This window comes from Talpa europaea (assembly GCF_964194135.1).
Source record: "Talpa europaea genome assembly, chromosome: 8".
Taxonomy (NCBI): Eukaryota; Metazoa; Chordata; class Mammalia; order Eulipotyphla; family Talpidae; genus Talpa; species Talpa europaea.
The window spans coordinates 117,708,002-117,723,597 of NC_140075.1; the positions used below are offsets into that span (position 1 = coordinate 117,708,002).

Genomic DNA, 15,596 nt, shown 5'->3' on the forward strand with positions numbered 1-15,596 from the left:
ACTACTGGAAGTCCACTGGACTAATGAGATCAAAGAAGAAATTAAAAAATTCTTTGAATTGAATGACAAGGAGGACACCAATTTCCTAAATGTATGGGATGCAGCAAAAGCAGTAATAAGAGGAAAATATATAGCAATAGAGGCTCACATCAAGAAACAAGAAAGAACTCAAAGAAACAACCTAATCTCGAAGCTCAAAGATCTAGAAAAAGAATAACAAAAAAGCCCCAAAACCAGTAGAAGAAAAGAAATAATAAAAACCAAAGTAGAAATAAATGAAATAGAAATTAAAAAAACAATCCAAAAGATCAATGAAACCAAGAGCTGGTTCTTCGAAAACATAAATAAAATAGACAAACCCCTAGCCAGGCTCACAAAGGAAAAAAAGGAGAAAGCACAAATAAACAGGATCATAAATGAAAGAGGAGAAATCACAACAGACACAGCAGAAATCAAAAGAATAATCATTAACTACTATGAAGAGCTATATGGAAACAAGTTCAACAATCTAGAGGAGATGGACAAATTCCTACAACTCTACAATCACCCAAAGCTAGATAAAGAAGAAATAGAACACCTAAACAGACCAATTACAAGTAGCGATATTGAAATGGTAATCAAAAACCTCCCCAAAAACAAAAGCCCAGGACCTGATGGATTTACAAATGAATTCTACCAAACATTCAGAGACGAATTAGTGCCTATCCTTCACAAACTCTTCCAAAAAATTGAGAAGGAAGGGATAATACCAAACACGTTCTATGAAGCCAACATTACACTAATACCAAAACCTAACAAGGACAACACAAAAAAAGAAAACTACAGGCCAATCTCCCTAATGAACACTGATGCAAAAATCCTCAATAAAATTTTAGCTATCAGAATCCAACAATGTATCCATAAGATAATTCACCACGACCAAGTAGGATTCATTCCAGGGACACAAGGATGGTTCAACATCAGAAAATCAATCAACGTTATCCAACACATCAACAAAAAGAAATATAAAAACCATATGATAATATCAATAGATGCTGAGAAAGCTTTCGACAAAGTGCAACACCCATTCATGATAAAAGCCCCTGAAATTCTTGGGATACAAGGAACATACCTCAACATCATAAAGGCCATATATGACAAGCCAACAGCCAGTATCATTCTCAATGGTGAAAAGCTGAAAGCATTTCCATTAAGATCTGTCTTGATGTCCACTCTCACCACTGCATTTCAATATAATACTGGAAGTCCTAGCCAGAGCAATAAGACAAGAGAAAGATATACAAGGAATCCAAATAGGAAAAGAAGAAGTCAAACTATCACTATTTGCAGATGATATGATAATCTACATAGAGAACCCCAAAAATTCCATAGAAAAACTAATTAAACTCATCAATCAGTTCAGCAAAGTGGCAGGATACAAAATCAACATGCAAAAGTCAGTAACCTTCCTATACACAAACAATAAATCTGAAGAAGAAATAAAAAAACCATCCCTTTTAATATCAAAACAAAAAAAATCAAATACTTGGGAATAAATCTAACAAAAGAGGTAAAGGACCTATACAAAGAAATCTATAAAACACTGTTAAAAGAAATAGAAGAAGACACAAAGAAATGGAAAGACATCCCCTGCTCATGGATTAGAAGACTAAACATTATTAAAATGGCCATCCTACCAAAAGCAATATACAAATTCAATGCTATTCCAATAAAAATTTCAATGTTATTCTTCAAAGAAATAGAACAATTATTGATGAAATTCATATGGGATCACCAAAAACCCCAAATAGCCAAAGCTCTCCTGAAAAAAAAAAAAAAGGGAATGGAGGCATCACACTCCCAGACTTCAAACTATACTACAAAGCCATAATCATCAAAACTGCATGATACTGGAACAAGAACAGACACACAGACCAATGGAATCTAATAGAAAATCCAGAATAAACCCACAGATTTATGGTCAACTAATACTTGACAAAGGAGCAAAGAATATGCATTGGAGCAAAGAAAGTTTGTTCAATGAATGGTGCTGGGAAAACTGGGTCGCTACATGCAAAAGAACAAAGCTTGACTACTACCTCACACCATACACAAAAACCAAGTCAAAATGGATTAAAGAACTAGACATAAGACCTGAAACCATAAAATACATAGAAGGAAATATAGGTGAAACACTATGTGATATGCACATCAAAGACATCTTTACAGACACATCACCCAAAGCAGTGATAGTGAAGGCAAAGATCAACAGCTGGGACTACATCAAATTAAAGAGCTTCTGCACAACAAAAGAGACAATAACAAAAACTAAGAGAAACCCCACCGACTGGGAGAACATTTTTGCACCCAACACTAATGATAAAGGACTGATCACAAAAATCTGCAAAGAGCTGATGTGACTCAACAACAACAACAAAGAAAATAATCCTGTCAAAAAATGGGCAGAAGAGCTAAAAAGAAACTTCTCTGAAGAGGAAATACAAATGGCCAACAGGCACATGAAAAAATGTTCAACATCACTTGTCATCAGGGAAATGCAAATCAAAACTACCATGAGATTCCATCTTACACCAGTGAGAATGGCACATATTAAAAAAACTAGCAACAACAAATGTTGGCGAGTTTGTGGAGAAAAAGGAACTCTTCTGCACTGCTGGTGGGAGTGCAAACTGATCCAACCACTATGGAGAGCTGTGTGGAGATTTCTGGACCTACTAAACATAGAGCTTCCATATGATCCAGCAATTCCACTCCTATGTATTTACCCAAAGGACACAGAAACATCAACTCCAAAGAGCACCTGCACCCCTATGTTTATAGCAGCACTGTTTACAATAGCTAAGCTTTGGAAACAACCCAAATGCCCAAAAATAGATGACTGGATCAAGAAGATGTAGTACATATACACCATGGAATATTACTCAGCATTCAAAAAAGATAAATACATGCAATTTGCAGCAACATGGATGGCGCTGGAAGGGATCATGCGAAATAAGCCAGAAAGAAAAAGAAAAATACCGGAGGGTCTCACTCATAGCAGGAATCTAGAAAACTTAAATAAGGGACCAGGAAAATGAATAACTGTAAGAAAGTAAAAATCACAATCAACAAACAACTATGAACCAGAGACACTCTATGAAGGGTGGGGAGCGGGGAGGGGAGGGATTGGGGTCAAAATAAGGGGGTTGCAATTGTATGGGGAATATAAAAATAAAATTTAAAAAAAAGTACTTAATATTGAGACACAGGGCAAGCTAGGGTTATTAGGCAGCTTTAGGGACAGTGCAGGAGGGGACCTCTGAAGAATTTAGGGAGGCTTCAGAGATATAACCAATTCCATTAGGAAAAACAAATACCCCAGGACCACGGACAATATTAATGCTGTTAACGATGGTACTGGTTTTCTTCAGGTGATAAAGGGAGGTGGAGACTAGAGAAATGGAGAGTGGTTTAATTTATGGACAACTTAGGAGGGCAGCTGTTTAACTTCAATGTAGAGATGCTCACCCAGAGGACTAGGCCATAAAGATAGAGTGACAAGCATGACAAATGGGGAAAGGGAAAGCTGTTAGATAAGGAATGTGAAATCTCTCACTTAGTAAGTGTGAGACCCTCTGGGAATTAGCCAATCAGGGAGAGAAAAAGTAAAACTTAAACATAATGAGGGAGAGAAAGTATATATTGCCAACATAATATCCCGCACCGGCTCATCTTGGCCCCTCCCAGGTACCTTATACCTGGGAGTCTTTCTCCTTTGTCTCTTTTCTTCCTAAATAAACTTTTCTTTCAAAGACAAGATTTGTCTCTCTCTGCTTACTTCAAAAAGTCTGTGAATTCCTTTCTACGGTTTCACGAGACAAGAACTAGTGGTAAAACGGCAGCAGTTGTTACACACGCCGGCATCAATATCACCAACCCTAAAGCCACCCAATATTGCTGGTTATGCTATGCAGCGACGGCTCCTTTTTTATGAAGCTACCGCCTTGGTGTTACCTATTAATTCTACCACCAACTATTCGTCTTGTCCATGGAAAAAGACCCCTAGTGAGTCTAAGCAAGGATTGACTCTTAGGGAGGTACAGTGGTCTGGGTCTTGTTTAGGACGAGGCACTGCTGAGGCTCCATGTAGCCAGACTTTTGCTATCACCTCCAGTAACAGTAGCAATTGGTTCTATGCTGCAGGTTGGTGGGCGCATTCGCAGACAGGCCTTAGTCCCTGTGTACACGGCGAGGTTGTCAATCTTACAGGAGAATTCTGAGTGCATGTCAGGTTGTTTCCAAAAATTTACTATCATGAGGGATCGGAGGTTTTAATATTTTTGAAAAACAGTCCCTACCACGTACCAAAGAGAGCCCTTAACCGCCCTTACCATTGCCACCCTCTTCGGGTTAGGTGTAGCAGGAGTGGCTACTGGTTCCACAGCTTTGGGTTATCAGTACAAAGGGCTGGCGGATCTCAGGGCAGCCATAGATGAGGACATAGGTCACCTGGAGGAATCCATATCTCATCTGGAAAAATCTCTAACCTCCTTGTCAGAAGTAGTTCTCCAAAACCACCGCGGCCTGGATTTGTTATTTCTACAACAGGGTGGATTGTGTGCGGTGTCAGGGGAAGAGTGTGGTTTTTATGCGGATCACACACGGGTCTTCAGGGAATCCATGGCCGTAGTTCGCGAAGGATTAGAAAAACGAAAACATGAATGTGAGTCACGACAGAATTGGTTTGAGTACTGGTGTAGCATCACCCCCTGGCTGACCACTCTGATTACGGCACTAGCTGGGCCTCTGGAATTACTTCTTCTAGCTTTAACCTTTGGCCCCTGCATCTTAAATATGCTGGTCCGCTTTATTAAACAGCGTCTGCAAAACATTCAACTCATGGTCCTCCGCACCCAATACACACCTCTTTGTTATAAGGTTGTGCAGCTTTAGCTACATTTGGATATAGTGATGCTGATATTATAGGTTTTATGTTTTATGCCTCTTTTATTTTTAGCTGTATTACCAAAAAAAAAAAAAAAAGCCATAATGTGGAACCGGATTGTTACGCGCTTGACCACTGTTTCACCATTTTGTGTGTATAACCACCATTTTAGAATTTTAGGTTTAGGTTTCACTTTCCTGAAAGATGATGCAATGTTCTTGAACTATGTCTCATCCTCACCTCACCCTCTCGGACCACCCTGGTGGCCAACAGAAAAAGAGACGACCAAATAGGGAGACCACGGCATCTCTGGCTAATCAACTGAGTCTGAGTTGTGCCCACACCTACAAAGCCTTTTAGTACCCAATGAGTAACTGCCAGCTTGTTTTAAAATTTAAGCCTGCTTGTAACCCTATAAAAACCTTCCTGTTCCCCAGTTCGGGGCTCTCGCCATCCACCGCTGCATCAATGGGTGTCATGAGTCCAGACTCGAGTCTGCATTCAACTCCCTTTTGTGCTTGCATTGGCTGTCCTTGATTCCTTGGGGGCTGTGCTTGTCATTTGCGGGCACAACAGAAACCAGGGTTGTGAGCTTCTTTTCAAATATTCGCCCAGCAAGAGCAGGACAAAGACAACCGGCAGTGCAAAATAACATAGGGCGCAACAATGCCATCAAGGCCCAACCAACATTCTTACTGCAGGCACGGTTTGAACTGTGGGGTGGAGGCTCACAGACGAAAAAACGGCTGGGGCCGCCCTTGGAGTGGCCAACCTATGCAGGCAATAACACGACAGTTCCAGGGAATGAAAATAAGAAAGCCATTCGCCCAAGGGACTGGAAGACCGACAAATGGCAGCAGGCAAGGAAATCACAGCCTAGGGCCAAGGATAAGATAGATAAGCACCTAACCTATATGAGCAATGTAAATAATGTAAATGGTGACACTTGAGTGTATGTGTTGTTAAATGTGATTATTCGTGGTTGTGAAGTGTGTACCCAATTTTTGGTAGATACAGGGAGCGAATTAACAATAATTTCCGGCTTCCCTGCAGATGTTGGTAAACCAAGTGTTCAGTTGGAAGGTGTAAATAAGACTTGTCAAAGGGCCTAAGAGGAGAAAATATGGATTAAAGTAGGAGAATCCAGAATACCAGTGGATGCCTTGTTTGCACAGGCACCCATGGATATTTTAGGTATAAAGGAAATTCATAGAATTTGGAAGCCACTTTTTGATTTTAAATGAATAAAGCTGATGTGTTTTAACTTGGCAGAAGTGAAGGTAGAACCAGTGAGACTACCAAAAATTCCCACGAGCTTTACTCCGCAATACCCCATAAAAGGAGGCCATGAGGAAGTAGATGGGATAATTAAGAAACTGCTAGAAGCAGCAGTATTGAGAGAACGCAGAGTTTTAAGTATAACAGCCTGGTTTGGCCAGTATTCAAGCCAAACGGCAAATGGAGACTAACTTTAGACTATAGAAATGTCAATAAATTGACGCTGGCGATGCTGGGAGAGCTGCCTGACATAGAAGGAATATGCAATGGAACAAGGATAGTCTGTTCAATAAATGGTGCTGGGAAAATTGGACCATCACATGCAAAAGAAAGAAACTAGACTAGGACCTCTTACCATGAACAAAAAAAAAAAACTCAAAATGGATAAAACTTGAACATAAGACTGAAAACCACAAAATATATAGAAGAACACATACATAAAACACTCCATGGCATCCATCTCAGAAACATCTTTAGAACTCATCCCCTCAAACAAAGTGAAGGAAAAGATAAACAGTTGGAACTACATCAAACTAAAAAGCTTCTGTACAGTGAAAGATACAATAATCAAAACAGAGACACCCCACTGACTGGGAGAAAGTATTTGCATTCCATACAACTGATTCAAAGATCTACAAAGAGCTTATATGACTCAACAAAAACAAAACCAACAATCCAGTCAAAAAAATGGGCAGAAGAGCTAAAAAGACACTTTCTCCAAAGAGGAAATGCAAATGGCCAACAGGCATATGAAAAAATGTTCAACATCACTTATAATCAGGGGAATGCAAATCAAAACCACAATGAGATACCATCTCACACCAGTGCAAATGGCTCATATTTAAAAAACTGGCAGCAAAAAATGCTGGTGAGAATGTGGAGAAAAAGGAACTCTCCTACACTGCTGGTGGGAGTGCAAAATGGTCCAACCACTATGAAAAGCTGTGTGGAGGTTCCTCAAACTACCAAAAATGGAGCTATCTTATAACCCAGCAATTCCACTCCTAGGAATCTACCCAAAGGACACACAAACATTCCTTCGAAAGGAAACCTGCACTCCTATGTTTACTGCAGCACTATTTACAACAGCCAAGATATGGAAACAACCTAAATGCCCCAAAACAAATGACAGGATAAAATAGATGTGGCACATATACACAATGGAATACTATTCAGCAATCAAAAATGACAAACTCATGCAATTTGCAGGAAAAAAGGATAAAACTAGCAGGAAAACTATAAATAGGAGACATTCAGCAGGGGAGGGAGAGGGATCAAAACCTCAAAACCGGGGTGGGGGGTGGCAGAGCACAAGAGACTATGGTGACAGTTCACGGGTACCTTGGTGGTGGTAGTTTTACGGGCATTACACCTGAGAGGAGATATCAAGCATTGTAAAAAAAAATAGATGATGATGTAAAAAAAATATACACACACACACACACACAGAAAAGATCTTTCTTGACCCATAGAATTCGGAGTTAGTGACATTTGGGGACTTCCAGGGCCAGGTCTTGGAGTTTCTCAGTCTCCACCTGAGGCCGCTGGAATACCTGCTGGGGGAAGGGCTTGCTGGGCAGAAAGCGCAATGACCCTGAGGTCCCCAGCTGCCTGAAGAAACATCTGCAGAATGAAAACTCAGCTGGAGAGAATGGTCAAGCTGCAGAAAGGTACCACACATCGTGGAAGGTGGACTCGAAAACCCAGAGGCCCTGTTGATGCCACTGAAGCAGAAACCAACTCCCTGGCTGAATCCTCCCCAAATTCTGGTCCCACAAAATAAACTGCTGTAAGGCACTAAGAAGCTGAAATAAGCAGTAAGTAACCGGAACAGCTCTCATCACGACTGGTTGATTCTGTAAAATTCTTTAATTAGTCACCAGCATTTAAATATTCAGTCTGCAAGTAAAAATCAGAATTTTTCAGTTTTCTTGAAAGCCCAGAAGCATTCGCTGCCCTGGGCCTGTGGGTCTGCACAGCATAAGCCAGGAGCCGGAGTCTCTCCCCCTCCAGCCCAGCCCCTGCTCTCCAAGTCTGCACAGGCTCCAGCAGGCTCTCCTCCACTGCGGAGGCCACCTGCCCAGCACCAGTCTCCCGGGCAGATGCCCCACTCCCCGACCACCTGCTCCTCTGGTCCCACCCCCTCCAGGAAACACTACTTGAAGCCCCACTGCATGGCAGCCTTTGTCACTCCCCTGCCTGAAGTGTCCTCATTCTTCCTGCCTCCACAGCAGCCACGCATGCTTCAGTCTCAGCTCAATGCAAACCTCCAGAAGTCTTCTCACACCTCCACCCTGTCACCTATCACACGCAGGGCCTGTGACGCCCCGTCCCCACCCCACGGCCCCGCACTCCAGGCTGGGGGTCCGGCACGCAGGGCACCTTCACTGCATGACCAGATGGACAGTCCGTGAGGAAGGTAATCTGGCGCCCATTTCCTAGATGACGAAACTGAGGCTTAGAGAAGTGACGTGGCCCCTGCCCCCTCTTAGGCTATTGGTCAATGACACGAGAACTAAAGTCCTCATTTTTCACAGCCTGTTAGGGTCAAATTATGCATCTCTCCAAAAGATACACCGAAGTCCTAGCTCCTGGGGCCTGGAAAGGTGACCTCGCTGGTACACAGGTAATCTGCAAATATAATCAAGGCCAGAAAGGGGGGCTCCTAATCCAATGTGGCCGGTGTCCTTACAAGAAGAGAAGGGACACGGAGAGGCCCCCAAGGAGGTCAGGTGACAGGAGGCAGAGACCGAGTAATGTGCCAGGAGGTCCAGGACCGCCAAGAACCGCGGCAACACCACGAAGCTAGAGGAAAGGGGGAGAAACCCCAGGACCTTCTGCAAGAGCAGGCCCTGCTACACCTGGATTTTGGACTCTGCTGCAGGGATGAACCAGGCCTTTTCAAGAACCTGTGTTAAAGGTGGACGCAGCAAGACGCGTGTGCCTCAGGGGATGGAGGATCCCCAGAGCTGATCCTCAGAAGGTCCCTGGAGCACCCCAACCCCTGCACTTAGACTGTTCTTCAAGGGTTAGGATGATGTGGCAGGACACTCAGTGGTCAGCAGCAGCTGGGCCCTGCTAAGGCCACTCTGCCTGAGCCCTCCATGTCCTCCCTGTCTAGAGACTACATCTAATACCCCCACCTCCACTGTAGGTTCCGCCTGAGGCAGGTATAGTCTGGAGGCAGGGAGAACCTCAATTTTGGAGCTAGTCCCCCAATTATATCATTCTGGGCCTCACTATTTCAAGTTGCTGGAACCATACTGTGTTGACCTAGAGTGGTCACGTGACTCTTCATGACCCAAAGGGACCAGGATCCAAGGGCCTGTTTCATTCAGAGAGGGGGCAAGAGGCGGCTGGCAGTGTGGCTTGACACTCTGGGCTCAACCTTGATTGAGCACCAGCATCAGTTGGGAATAAAACAAACACTCTGCCCACCCCACCCAGTGGATACTGATGGGCGCATCAAGAGTGGGCGGCCGGTAGGACTCTTGAAAGCTCACAGCTAATTTGCCAAGATTCCAATGGCAGCATCTGGGAACCACTGGCTTTACACTAGTCACTGGGGATACTACAAGTGAAAAATAAAACTGAGCTCTTCCGCCACAGGCGTGCTTGTACCCTGAGGTTCTGAATCAGGAGTAAGTGTTCCTCGTCCTTCTTGCTCATCCCATATGCTGACCCAGCACACAGTAGGTTCCTTAAATATGCCTTCCCTTCCTGCAGACTCAAGGGCTCCATGCTTCTTTCCACATGGTTTCCCCCAGAACAAGAGTTCCCAGGGTGCTTAGAGGAAGCAGCGGGCTCCTAAAGGCTTAATCCAAGTCCCAGGCTGCACTCACTCTGCATTCCCTTGGTCAAGGAAGTCCGGAGGCCAGCTCAGATTTAAGGGGAGGGGAATCAGAATCCCCCTCCTGATTAGTGGTGAGTGTGCATGGCCAGGAGGGAAGGGGGGAGGGATGGAGCCACCTTCAGAGATGGGAGGATTGGAGGATCAGTCCACAGTTTCTGTGATTCTCCCCTCCTCCCTGTCCCTGGGGGCCTGGGCAGCCTGCCCTCCTGGCCGCCTCTAGCCATAGAGAAAAGGATGCCCCAGACCACTGTTCAACCCTCCGGATGATCTGGGGATTCAGGGACTGGGCAGAGAGGGCCTGGAGTGTTTCCAGGGTGGGGGTACGGTGCAGCATGCCTCCAGGGCTCAAGGTGAGGTAGGGCTGCAAGCTGAGCCTTTGTACCTTCAGTGCCCACAGCCTCCTGTAAGCCCTTAATCACAGGCCCTGTCCCAGTGCCAGGGATGGCACATTTGCAAAAGAATATTTGTTGGATAATGGATGTCTGCTCCTGACATCCAAGAGTGTCCAGGGCTTAGCTGTTGAGAAGGAAATCTTTGTAAAATCGCTTATATCCTAAAACGGTCTTTTAAAGGCATAAACAGAAATCACAATTCATAACAGGCAGAAGACAAATGAGGCTTGAGTTGGGGCGGGGGTCACCTAATCTGGTCTCTTTTCTTTTTAAAAATACTTTTAAATGAAGTCACAAGCTATTTTCATTCACTCAGTCTGAGAAGAGAGCACTCCCAGCCCCCACCTTCCTCTGGCTCTGCCTCTCTGGGCTGGAGTTTCCAAGGCACAAAGCTTGCTCCCCTGTGAAGTATTCCTGCTCCTTAACCTGCACTGACTCCCACCACCTACTGATCAGGTCCGAACTTCTCACCCCAACACTCACTCTTCTGTAACCTGGCCTTAGCTCCCAGGTTCTCCTACCCTCACCCCCTTGGGCTCCCTGAAGGAATCTGTGAATGTATTCAGGGCTCCCCTCCCTCGGACTATCATGCACATGCGCACCAGGGGAAGGCAGCTCGAACCCAGCAGAACCCCCTCCTCCAGGCCCTCATGATGGTAGGGGTTCAGGAGGGAGGGCACCTCAAAGTCAATCTTCTATTACTGTCTTCTCTGGCACATCTACCTTGCCTCACCCTCATCTGATCATTTAACAGCTATTTCTGGAAGACCTACTACATGGCAGGCTGTGCCAGGCCCAGCACTTGATCCCTTCCCCTGCTGGGAATCACTGTCCCATTACTTCCCTAATACTTGGTAAGCCCCAGTAAGAAAGTCTACATCCCGCTCAACTTTATTCCCCAGCACCCCTGTCCCAGCGTCTCACATGGAGCGGGAACAAGTGGGTGGAGGCACCGATGTTTCTATCTGCCCATTGCTGGTGTGTGGGGCAGTGACTTGCTCACATGCACCGTGGCCACTGTAAAACTGAGGTTAACTTGTTCTCAGGCCTTAGGACACAAGAGGGGGAAAAAACCTTAATTTTCCCTTTGAGTTGTGCTTTCACAGACAGATCAAAGCACAGGCCTTATCAAAAAAAATCACACAATTGGAGCATGCGCAGAAACAACTAACCTTGAGCTGAGCTCCAGGCAGGTTGGAACTGGAAGACCCAAGTGTAAAGGGGGGGCAACCCAAAGGAAAGGGGCCACCAACAGAAATTCAAAGCTCCAGTGATCTGAAGCAAAGCCTGTCTGTGTTTCCCATGTGTGAGCTGCCCTGGAATTAGCCAATGAACTCCAGTCAACTCAAATTTCCTCTCCCTCAGCTCACTCCTTACTCAATAAAATTGAATTCCTTTGTTCTTTTTTTTTTTTTAAAGAATTTATTTATTTATTTATACAAGAATTGGGGTACAGGCCAGATGTGCGGGAGGGTGAGAGGATTCACCAGAGACAGAGTGGGGAGCAGAACAGGCGGATTGACTGAAATACACTGCTGAGGGGAGCAGTGGGCGAGACAGGAGAGGTCGCGCCATGTGGGACCCCCGCCTGCTGGCGGGGATTGAACCGGCAGCGCTACAGAGGCTGCGGACAGCTTCACAGCACAGTGCTCAACAGCCTGCGCCACCAGGGGAGGCCCTGAATTCCTTTCTTAACCTCAGTCGCCAAACCCCACGGAACTTTATGCCTCTTAACTGGGGAGACAGATTTGAATTTTTCTCCTGCTATCTTTGCCAACTGATTTGCTACAAAACCTTTCTTTTCTCAAAACTGGGTATCCTACCTAGTCATTGGCTTCTGTGCTCTCTAGGTGCACCCCGATAGCAAGTCCAGGCTAGGTACCAAGCCCCTACTCAAATGTGTGGGGAGCACTCACTGCGGCCAGGCCCTGATTAGTGAGCAGATAAGGGTAAACATCCTGCCCTCCCGGCTGGGGTGGGTGAGGGCAGCAGAGCAACACCAGAAAGCACTCCCTCCCAGCACAACGCACCACAGGAAGAGCACTTCTGGGGTGGCGCAGAAGAGGTGAGTCAGTTTTAAAGATGCCTCCCCTGCCCTTTAGGTAGTGTCTTTCTCAAGATGAAGTAATGAGGCAGAAACCCAGCACCTGTGCAGATACTGAGACCCAGATGTGATACCCACCTCTCCTGACCAATGGTGTGTCCTGGGCAAAGTATTCAATCTGGGACGTTGGTCTCCTGATCTGTGAAATGGGGGTACAGGGCCTGCATCACAGATTTGAAGGATTTGCGTAAGAATGTGTGCACTTGCCCCGCCCCTGACCCCCAACAAACCTCAGGTCTACACATTTGCTGGCACTTCTTGTTCCTGTTCCTGGTGACCAGCTCAGCGCTGAGCGTGTAATCAGTGCCCAATCATCTGTTGACAGGAATAAACTGACCACATGAAACAAGAATAGTAAACAAAATAAGAAAGGGACAAATCCAATCTCTGCAGGCTCTGCCTACGAATGCTGGAAAAAAAACCCCTACGTTTATTTTGTCAAGTTACCATAGCAACATATGATGCTCTAGCCAGCCTAGGGGTGGGTAGTGATCAATTTATCTTGTAACCATGGAAACACAAGCTGTCCGGTGGGATCCAGAGGGAAGGGCAGAGACAGACCTTGTATGAGCGCCTCTGTTCTAGAAATAAATCTGACAAAGCCTCGTCATTTATGTAGCTAAGGTCACCACGATCTAAAATGATTTCCACAGGACATTATTTACGACAGGATTTAGGAACAAGAGACAGAAATTAGGGGGGCAAAAAAGAGAGAGCGAGCCACAAGAGCAATTAACTTTCTGGAAATCTTGCTAAGAGGCTGCCAGCGGTGGGACCTGGTTCTGCGGAGTAAACTTGGGATTCTGCATCTTGTTTGCGCCTGCATTTGGGAAATCTGTCTACACAGCCTGAATCCCGCTGTTACTGTCTAAGCAGGCTCCCACCACAGTGAAGCTGGGGAGGGAAGGAAGCGGAGCGTCCCTCTAACTCTATTTCCTCGGAGGGGAAAAAAAAAACACGAAAAACAGCAGCAAGTGGGGCACCTGCCACACCCCGGGGCAGAGAGGGGCCTCCCGGCGCGCGGCTCCCGCAGGACCAGCCGCACACGGCACCGACTCTCCAGACCCCACGCGCCCCGCACGCGCCCCCCACCCCCGCAGGCCGGGGTCATGCGGGTCCCCCGGCCCGAGAGGCCACCGACCCCCGGAGAAGGCCAGCGCGCGCCTTTGTTCTGGCTCGGCCAGCGAAGGCGGAGCGCGCCCAACCCTCCCGGAGACTCCAGGGTGTCCCCAGCAGCAGAGGGCAGAGCTGGGAGCCCGCCGAGTCCGGGGAGGAGGTACCGGCGCGCCCGGCAGGCTCGGGGGGCTCCAGGCTCAGCACAAAGCAAACAAGGATGAGGGCAGCGCCGCGCGCCAGGTCTGGGCGGGCTCGGGGCGCGTCTCCCGGGCTCCCCGGGGCGCCAGGGGCTGTGCTCACCAGGCAGAAGGGAGAAAAGTGAAATGGGGGCGCCCGCGGCATTCCCTGGCGCCTCGCGAAGGCACAGAGCCGGGAACAGCCAGGTCGCCGGCGGCCGGAGGTCTCCCTCACCCCGGGCGCCCGCCGGGGGGTTCCCCGACACCAGCGCGGGGAGGCAGGTGGGGGATGGGCAGGGCGGGGAGACGGACCGGGCCCCCCCCCCTACTCGCGAGGAGGGGTCCGCGGCCGGACCTCCCCACGCTCGGGGCGCACGGCCCGCCCCACCCCCGCAGCGGCGCCCGGCGCCCCGGGGCGCACCAGGTGGGACCCCGCTCCGGGAAAGGACCGGGCGCCGGCGCCCGAAGAGCGCAGCCCTGGCCGCCCCGCCCTCAGGTCCAGCCCGGGGGGCGAGACCGTGGCTCCGACCCCTCTCCGAACTTGGCGGCCCTGGGCGCACCGCGAAGACGCCCCGTTACCTGCGCGGCCATGAAGGACAGGTCCATGGTGCTGCTGCTTCGGGGCGCTCAGGCGCTGGCTGCCGCCGGTGCAGCCGCCGCTATGGGCGGGGACCCTCCGCGCAGCGAGCCGGCGCCCCGAGCCCCGCGCGGGCCACCCGCGCCGACCTCAGCAGCCGAAGCTCGGAGGCGCGACCCGACCCCAGGCGCCCTCAGCCGGCGGCGCGGTCGGCTCCGGAGTGGGGGGCGGCGGGCGCCAGTGCGGGGGCGGCGGGGTGGGGGCGGGGCGGGGCTGGGGGGAATCGGGGCGCCCCGCCACGTGACCACGTGACCACGCCCAAGCCGGGGGCGGGGCCGGCGGAACCCCAGAGCGCCCGCGAGCCGGCCTGCGTGGGCGTGCCCGGGAGAGGAGGCGCGGGGTGGCGCAGCTGGTCCCGGGGGACCCCGCCTGGACCGACGGTCCCGGGCCCCGGGCCTCCCCGGTTCCGTGCGCCTTCCAGCCCTGCAGGGGGGTGAGCAGGCCTGTCCTGGGACTGGCGGGAACTGCACGCGGGCCTGAGGACCAGGGTGACCCTGCTTTCCTCACCAACTCCGCGTGCAGAGTCTGGGCTGCTCAGGACTGGCAGGGGGCAGGAGGTGTGAATCCTGGCTCCGCTCTGCTGTGTGACGGCTTTTTGAGCCTAGGTTTCCTCATTTGAAAAATTAAGAAAACGAGGCCGTCCTGGTGGCGCAAGGGGTTAAGATGCAACCTATGAGGCTGAGCGCAGGCAGCTTCTGCAGCACCAGTTCGATCCCCGGCCAGGGAGCAGCGCACATGGCGCAGCAGACCTCCCCTGTCTCCCCACTGCTCCCCTCAGCAGTGTGCTCTGGACAATCTGCCTGTTCTGTTCCCCACTCTGAATCCTCTCACCCCACCCCACCCCACCCCCTCTGGCCTGTACCCCAGCTCTTGTATACACAAATAAATAAATCTTTTTTAAAAAACAGAAAAGAAAAATGAAGAAAACGGAACCTGGAGCATAAATGAGATCCTGTATCAGGGACGCCGTGTTTTAACAAGAGTGAACTCCACAGGCCTAACAACAGACTGGACTGTGAATGGTGCCTCTGAGGACTGATTGCACAGTGTGCAACTTGCCCAACTGTACTTTATCACTCTTGTTAGAATCTTCCCATTTGCAAAATAAGTATCCAA

The 15,596-nt window shown here is 48.5% G+C and overlaps 1 protein-coding gene across 1 annotated transcript in view; it reads right to left on the reverse strand.

The window, feature by feature from the left end:
- Nucleotides 1-14,449, reverse strand: part of LOC311175812 (uncharacterized protein C14orf132) — a gene marked incomplete at both ends in the record, with an annotated part of 51,829 nt that extends 37,380 nt beyond the window's left edge. Inside the window, one exon of the mRNA XM_084240943.1 lies at nt 14,423-14,449. Coding sequence (XP_084097069.1) covers nt 14,423-14,449 — 27 coding nt within the window. The remainder of the gene's footprint in view (nt 1-14,422) is intronic.
- Nucleotides 14,450-15,596: the final 1,147 nt, after the last annotated feature.